The 8,521-nt window shown below is 38.6% G+C and overlaps 1 protein-coding gene across 9 annotated transcripts in view; it reads left to right on the forward strand.

The window, feature by feature from the left end:
* Positions 1 to 8,521, forward strand: part of cadpsb (Ca2+-dependent activator protein for secretion b) — a 95,588-nt gene that overhangs the window by 66,972 nt on the left and 20,095 nt on the right. For 4 of the 9 annotated variants that reach the window (XM_050038045.1, XM_050038051.1, XM_050038046.1 and 1 more), the window contains exons 14-18: positions 235 to 336; positions 444 to 507; positions 604 to 727; positions 2,089 to 2,157; positions 7,556 to 7,662. In XM_050038045.1, the coding sequence (XP_049894002.1) occupies positions 235 to 336; positions 444 to 507; positions 604 to 727; positions 2,089 to 2,157; positions 7,556 to 7,662 (466 nt within the window). Of the gene's footprint in view, positions 1 to 234; positions 337 to 443; positions 508 to 603; positions 728 to 2,088; positions 2,158 to 3,067; positions 3,101 to 7,555; positions 7,663 to 8,521 lie in introns of all 9 variants that reach the window. The other 5 variants (XM_050038049.1, XM_050038050.1, XM_050038053.1 and 2 more) reach the window with 2 other exon arrangements.

Below are 8,521 nucleotides of genomic sequence, written 5' to 3' on the forward strand. Positions count from 1 at the left end.
CCTCTCTTTCAAGGGCAAAAAAGGTGAGACATTGTCACTTATCTGTCTGTGTCGCACAACAAGAACAAACACACACAATTTGCAGGCAGTTCCTTGGGAGCTAAAAAGGTTTTTGCCAGTGTCTTTTTTTTTTTTTTTTGTTCTTGCATCTGTCGGACTCAGACGAGAGGTTGCGTAACTTCAACCTCTGCAGGGTTTCAACTGGGTTAAAGTGTGTGGGTGTGATCCTCACAGGCCAGACGGGCTGAGCACAGTGAAAGTGGACGAGAAGGAGCGCTTTGAAGACATCAAGGAGCGGTTGCGTGTGATATTGGAAAACCAGATTGTAAATTTCAGGTGACGCCCGCCTCGCCGACAGCACATTACCACAAGTCACAAAACATTATGCCTATCGGTATTTTTTCCACTGTTATTACATTTTCTGTCTCCATCCTCCCTTGTAGATATTGTTTCCCCTTCGGTCGTCCAGAGGGAGCACTGAAGGCCACTTTATCTTTGCTGGAGAGGGTTTGTAAATATAAAGAAAAAGCATTTTACACCCCGTGAAACAACAACTGTGATGTGGAAACGTGTTACATAACTCCTCTTTAATGTTGCCTGTAGGTCCTGATGAAGGACATTGTGACCCCAGTTCCACCAGAGGAAGTTAAAGGGGTGATCCGCAAATGTTTGGAGCAGGCCGCTCAGCTCAACTATGAGCGGATTAAAGAATATGCTAAAATTGAAGGTAACCAGAAACACACAACTCAGCATCACATCCAGGCTGTCGGAGTGAATGTGTTTATGATATAATGATGGAGAAAAACACCCAGTAAACAATCATACTGGTGATTAAAATGTGAGTGTGTGCAGTGTAGTCATTTAAGTATAAGATTGAAATGCTCAGCCAGTGGTCGTGTGTGGAATAAAACAGGAAGAGACACTTTAAATATTACACATATCTTCCAAGATGAGATTGTACTTGTCACTGTTATTACTTCTTTACACACTGTGAGTTCACTTGGTATATGGTATATCTGTGTCCATATCCCAAATGATTTGTGGCATTCCCAAATTATTTGTGACAGTTTGTCGGTCACTCTCTGTCTCTCAGTCCAATAACTCTCTCCTTTGTTTCAGGCCTGCTTTAGCTCTGTGCTGTTCTGTAGGTCAAGTTGGCTTTTGTGTAGAGGTGTGTGAGTAAAAATGCATTCAAATCCAAAGCCCTGAAATCTGTTGATGTGCTGATCTCTCATTGTGCCTTGACTATTCGAGCTGTGTAGTACCCCGGCCTCTGACATTTTGACGATTGGACTGTGAGTTCAGCTTAACTGAACGTCCTCTCTGACTCCCAGTCGATGCACACTCTCCCTCTCCCACTATCTTACTGTAGCTCTTACCTCTCTGATTTCCTCCAGCTGCCCGCCCCCCTCCCTTTATCCCCTGCCTTGAAATACCAGCAGCTCTCCTTTCACCTCTATCTTGTGTTCTTGCTGAAGACCACTATCTTCCTCTCCCTCCCTGCTCTCTGCTCTGCTTCCTTCTCCTCCCCCACACAGCTGTGGGCTCTGCCACAGTTATCAATTTATTTGACCTCTCGACTGTGTGATAAGTGGCTTTTAACCAAAGGAATGCTGGGATTGAACACCTACAAACCAGCATCAGCCACCTGCATGTGCTTTGAGACATAACAACATGGCCTTTCTTTATTGGCATGGATTACATATCAAAAATTGACAAGACATTTTTATGATGTCTTATTCTCCCTGCCGTGTCTTTTGTTCCAGTATCCATTAAAAGCATTGACGTGCATTTTGCATATTTACATAGAAAACTCTGATGTTGTTTATGCCTTGAAAGAAACCCCTCAGGGTGCTAAAGATACTAAGGATTCACACCTTACTATCTTGCCATGCTATGTGAATTTACTTTCCACTGTCCTTGTGAGGCGCCTGTTTCAAAATAAACCAAACATTTGACCTTGCTACCGGGCCTCCTGGCCAAGAGAATGTCGTTTTCACCTGGACAGCCCTCTTCCCATCAGCCCCCGACCTCTAGCCTGCCCACCTCTGACCCCAGCCTCTTGCATGCCCCAATCCTTTTTTATAGGAAAAAAGAGGGAAATGTATGAGCACCCTGTCTTCTGCTTGGCGTCTCAAGTGATGGATTTGACCATCCGTGAGTACCTTCATCATCCTCTCCCCAGTCTCTCTCTCTTTCCCTCCTCCTCCTTATTTTAAGCACCCTTTCACCTCATCCCCCCTCTCTGCCTCCTCTCCCCCCTCAGAGATGTTGCTCCTGCCATGCTTGTTTTTTATCTGTGCTTGTTGTCTGTGAGAGTGAGTGGGGAGCGCACCAGTCGAGAGATCTGAGCAGCACCACACTGAATCAGTCAGGGTCCTTTTCTAGTACCATCTGTTTGTGATGGACATGAATGAGCAGTCTGGTCTGTAAGCTTTTTTTTCTTTTGGTTGGATGCCGATTCCTTTGACTTGAATGCATTTTTACATTGCTTACATTGTTATCTCCTCCAGTCATTTGGTCTGATCATGTGTCAGTGGTGTGCTGTGCCGAACAGGTAGGCTTTTCCTGTCACCGTGACGCTGCAGATAGTGAAGGAGCATCTGTCGACAGAGCTATTGTATGGGGAGGACAGGGCAGGGCGTAGGGTGTATGGATTCAACAGCTCCTTGTTTATGTGTTCAATTGATTCAACTCAATCCAAGTCACTCAGTGTGTCCTGTCTCTGATCCTGGCAGCTGTTTGTGTGTCTTACCTGTCGACGACAGTCTGAGCTGTGTCTGTTTGTTAACGAACATCTTATCACTTCTTTTAATTTCCAATTTTCCACAGGCTAATATCTCAGTGTTTCTGTTTCTTATTGTATGTTTGTGACGTTTGTCTGTTGCCTAGAAACCTCACTACCCTGGAGCTGAAATCGTCCCAGCAGATTCTTTGAAAGGGTCACATGGTGATGATTAACAACTCTGAGCTTTCCCCCCCTCTCCCTGTAACGTGACAATAACCCTAGAAACCGTGCTAATTCTAAACATCTCTTTATCTTTTCTCTCCCTTTTTCTCGCTGAAGTTGAGAAAGGTCAAAAGGATCAAAAGGATCCAGGTGAACCAATGTTTAGCTTGTGGTTTAGCCACAGTGCACACATACATATACACAGACCCAACCCCTCACCCCTCCACACACATGTACTTTGTGACTAGATGCAGAACATATGCATGTATGCACAGATTTTACCTGTAGCACATCTTCCATACAGTATATTATACACCTTTGTAATATACACACTCATTCAAGTTCTCAAATGTCTTGGCATGTTTTAAGCATCTCTTTTTATAAAGTAAATATTTAGAGATTGTATTACTTTATATCATTTCAGATGTGGCTCGAGACTGTTTAGTTCGGGACGTTTTCATTCAGCTTTCGTGCAGTGTTGTACTCACATAACAATTACGTGGTTAAGTGGTTGTATGTGGCTGCAAAATACATTCAACCAGCATTTTTTTGCATGAAGAATTATAGAGTAATACAATCTCTTACAATAAAAGAATAAGTGACATATTTGCCCACATGTTAAAGTAAAATGGGAAAAGAGGGACATAAGCAACATTTTAATGTAACCTCTCATCATCAAGTGGAACACATAAACATTTCCACTACAGATCATACTTCTGATAATTGGATTGTATATGTGCACACGTTTTCTTACTGTCATAATCTTATACGATCATACATTTAAAATAAACTTGCTAGCCATTTTAGTAACTTAAAGGGCCAATTCAACAAGAAAAAGGCAAGCAAAAAATGTGTCCTACTTTCGTGGTATATAGTCATGCAGATAGTTATAGTTTAATTGCAACGTACACGATCTCTATAAACATATAACTGCATATGTATGCCGATGTAGGGCTGGGTATCGCTACTAATTTTCTGAATTGTTTCGATTTTCATTCACAAGGTCCCGGTTTGATCTGATGTCTGTTTAAATTTGATGTCCGATTCAATTCGATTTGTGATATTTCAGTTACAGTACCAATTTTTGTTAGAATATGAACAAGATTCTTAGAGAACTAATGCTGTAAATTTTACAAGGAATTGTTAAAATAAAATTTCAGAATTAAAACTGAATATTTTATAGCTAAATGTTGTTTCTAGAGCAGCAACAATAATATTAAAACAGTAAAGTTTAAACTCAATATCTCATTGGAAACAAAATCGAAAACATCAATAAGCAACCCTGACGCACAGAAAGCAGAAGGAGACACTGCTGCAGCATGATCATAAATTACCACAAAACATAAAGAGTAAGCTAACAGTAACAGATAAAGAACCAGTAATGTTGGAGCTTGTCAATACTATGGTTGATAATTTGATAATTGATAATTGATAATTTAGCACCGGGGACCGTTTACGACCGGCGAGATTAACAGCGTTAAAGCTGCACACATCCGTGGGAAAAAGCGTGTATTAAAAGATCCATCTTGGATTTTATGAATCAATTTTATCAGGTCATTCAAGTGAAGATTGATTTGAATCGGGTGAATTGATTATATTAACCCAGACCTAATTGGAAGTGTTGTGGTTTCCGTGCGTAGTCGGAGTTGTATCGTCTATTGCCTGACAACAATTTAGCTTTATACTAGCTTTTGTTCTCTTGTATCTGCTCTATATACAGATGTCTGTTTGTAGAGGTTAGCTGAAATGACTGTTGTACGGAAGAGGAAGTCTTGGCCCGTATATTTGCTGGTCACATTGAACCTGTGAAATATTGACTGTTGCCCCCAGAAGCTTATTGTCATCAAACCAATTACTGATGGTCACCAAAAATGTATACAACATAATGAAATGTCGTTAACATCAGATGACGGCAAAACATAAAACCTGGAGTACCTCCAGCCATCTTCATCCAACCAACAAACTACTTGCAGCTGGTTTCTGATATCTGCCACTGAAACAATCTGCATGGCTAAATATCACCAAGGATACATTTAAAACAATTAGTTTAACTTGTTTGTCTTTGATTTCTTGCAATTTTGGTGAACTGGCCCTTTAATATTCCACAGTAGTCAGACACATTTAGAATAATGGTGTTCTGTTTTTGGGCAATGCCGTAATAGATATATTACATACCGTATGGCTTTGGATTGAAATGCCTGCATGGTGCTGATGAAGCCACAAAGGTTTGCTTTACTTCTAGACCAAACCATGATACAAGCATTTTTCAGATCTGCTCCCAGTGCTCCCGTTCACAGGGCATCATGACCACAGAATATACAGTTACTGTAATACAAGTCCATGTGATCCATCCATTAGTGTCGATTAAATGTCCCTGAAGACAATGGCTCGAGTATTATCTCGGCTCTTTATATCTCAGATTTCCCCTGATGATAAACTTTAGCCTAGATGACAACTGGAAGCGTATCCGTAAGTGGTAGATTAGGGTTTCTTTAATCTATTTTACAACCAGGACCCCAAAATAGAAACATGTTTCCATTCGGCTTGAGCAGGAATACTTAAGGAATATTCGAGAAAATGCTACTACTTAGAAAAATCATAGTAGAAGCAATGAAAGACCCCAAATCAGAACTGCAGTGTAAAGACCACAACTGTTTTATGTAGAGTTATATGTGCTTTTGATTTGTGTAGCCATTCAGTTCCATGTTCAAACTATACGCATATCATGTCACATAGTCGTACTGTTTGAATAATCCATTTCATGGCGTTAACTGTCTTCTCAGATCATTCTGTCTGCAAAGGTACAAGCAAGTGATTTGGAGCTTTTGCAAGTTATAGACCAACGTTGATAAGTGAAAGACAGCCAATGCAGTTTGTAGTATGCAACACTTCCAGCACCATCACACTGTAAAAATATATTTATTAAAACACACCTGAAATCAGTCAGTCAAATGATTGGTTACTAGTTTATTGATTTATGGGATGATAGCTGATTTATAAGGAATTAAAGCATCTAATGAACCAAATACATTATAGAGTTTTCATTGTTTTGAGTCAAAATTGTGTTGCGTGTCTTGACCCTCAAAATCTATAACCTATGTTTTGTGGTATTGTCCAGAGATTGCATAAAAAATTAAATGAAATTAATATAAATTGGAAATACATGTCAGAACATGAATAAATTGTCCTTAGGTGTCTTTAATAGTACTTTTTAAAATTGGCTATGAATGTAATTTGACTATTTTTTTTTTTGACATTTAGAAAAATATCTGCCCTTTATGAAATTATTTGCTTTTTAGCAGTTTTATGGAAGCCCACTTCTGTCAGTGTGCTGAAAAAGAGATCATGTGAGGTCATTATAATGACAAATTTTGCTCAAATAATGACTTAGTATCTCAAAATGACAAGACACTTTCTCAAAACAATTATTTACCGACCTCAAAATCTTTCTGAAAATAACTAAGTATCTCAAAATAATGAGTTAATATTTTAAAAATAATGAGAAACCTTCTCAAAACTATGAATAAGTTTCTCAAAATAATAAGAATTTTTCTGAAAATACTAAGTTAATATCTCAAAATAATGACGTAGTATCTCAAAATAACAACACTCTCTCAAACAATTTCAACAGTCTCAAAAATATTAATCAGCTTTCTGAAAATAATGACTTAGTGTCTCAAAAATAATTACTTGATATATTAAAAAATGAGAAATGTTCTCAAAATTATGAGTTAGTATCTCAAAAAATAAAAATAATGAGTTAATATTTTAAAAATAATGAGAAACTTTCTCTAAATTATGAATTAGTTTCTCAAAATAATAAGAATTTTTCTGAAAATACTCAGTTAATATCTCAAAATAATCGCTTAGCATCTCAAAATAATGAGACACTTTATTCAATTATTTACTTATCTCAAAATAATAAGCTTTCTGAAAATAGTGACTTTGTATTGTTTGTATTGTTTCTCAAATTATTTTAATAAAAGTTTCTCATTTAGTAACTTAACATGTTATTGTTTTTTTGTTAAATCAAACTGGCAGAAAATGTCTTCCATAAATTTAACTCTATAGAAATGTAAGTAAGAAGCTTGATTTTAGTCAGCAGTACAGTACTAGACAGATATCTGGATAGGAATTAAAAATCTTAATCTAATAAGAAACTTGAAACAGAAGAATGAATTATTTTTACAGTGTGTGCTCATTAAATGTTTTTTTACACCATGCCATGCGACAGCTCCTTATACAGATGGCTTATTCAGTACCGCTTCACAATATGCATGTTTCGATGCCACATTGCACCTCCATCTCAACGCCACTATTCTCGTGCCTGATACTCTTCCAACATAAGTCTGATTATCCTACAAACACATTAGTTATGTTGCTTTATGTCATGCAGCCCAAAATGCTTATTAATAAGAACAGCTTTGACTTGTTATGAGGGTATGGTAGATAAACACCACAGTGTAAGCACTGTGTTTATACTTTTATTAAAACGGTCAAAAATATAGACAGGAACAATCTTCTGAATAGTCATAAAAATCCCCCTGGAATCCTTCTCTGTGCTTGACTAACCACTCATCCCTCACCCTCATCCTTTTGTCTCAGAGAACGTAGGCCGCTTAGTCACGCCTGCCAAAAAGCTGGAGGAAACAATTCGCCTGGCGGAGTTAGTCATAGAGGTCCTCCAGCAGAACCAGGAACACCATGCGGAGGTGAGTGAGAACCCTCTCCTCCTCTCCTCCTCAAAACACTTTCCCTCTATACTCTCACTCTTATCTCACTCCGCCCCTCAGTAGGGAGTTAGTCTTATTATCAGCCTTCTATAAATAAAGCTGCTTTCATCTACGGGTAACTAAAAAAAAAAAACCCTTTCAAAGATGAATTTAATTTAGGAGAGCTCTAATTTGTGTTCAACAGACCATGGCTACATGGAATCACAGCGCCGTGTTTGAGCAGAGACTGTAAATTAGACATAAAATGATATAATGTGTGCAGTTCTTTCCTCTGATCACAGCTCATAGCTCAGTGTTGCAATGTTACATAAGTCGTGGCAAGCGTTGGAAAATGGCAATATTTTATAGGCAGGCCATTATAAACAGGAGGCAGGAATGTAAACAACAACACAACCTCTGCATTCTCTTAATATTGTTAAGTTTTCTTTTATTAGATGACAAAATAGCCAGTGGTGGAAGAAGTGCTCAGATCTTTTACATTAAAATCACCTATACAGCAGTGTAGTAATCAGGGCTGTGACTGTATGGATTTTAAAACACAACGCATCACTGCAGTTTGGTGGTTTAAAGCCAATTGACCCTTTGCTAAGTCCTGCCCCCGGACGCTGGCCTATCATAACGTAGCATCGGGCCGGCTCAGACCAGGGTCCGACAACAACTCAGCTGTGTTTCATTGACTCTAATGCAGTCGTTTCAGATTTCCGTCATTTTCAGGCTGGTTTTGTGGATTTGGAGCTAAATGTTGTGCCTGGGGCACGTCGTGTATTAATGATACTCGTTACCTGGAGAGGTTGGAAAAAGATACACGTTTCTTCCCTGTTCCAAAACCAAAATCAAA

This window comes from Epinephelus moara, chromosome 24 (assembly GCF_006386435.1).
Source record: "Epinephelus moara isolate mb chromosome 24, YSFRI_EMoa_1.0, whole genome shotgun sequence".
In the NCBI taxonomy this organism is placed as follows: domain Eukaryota; kingdom Metazoa; phylum Chordata; class Actinopteri; order Perciformes; family Serranidae; genus Epinephelus; species Epinephelus moara.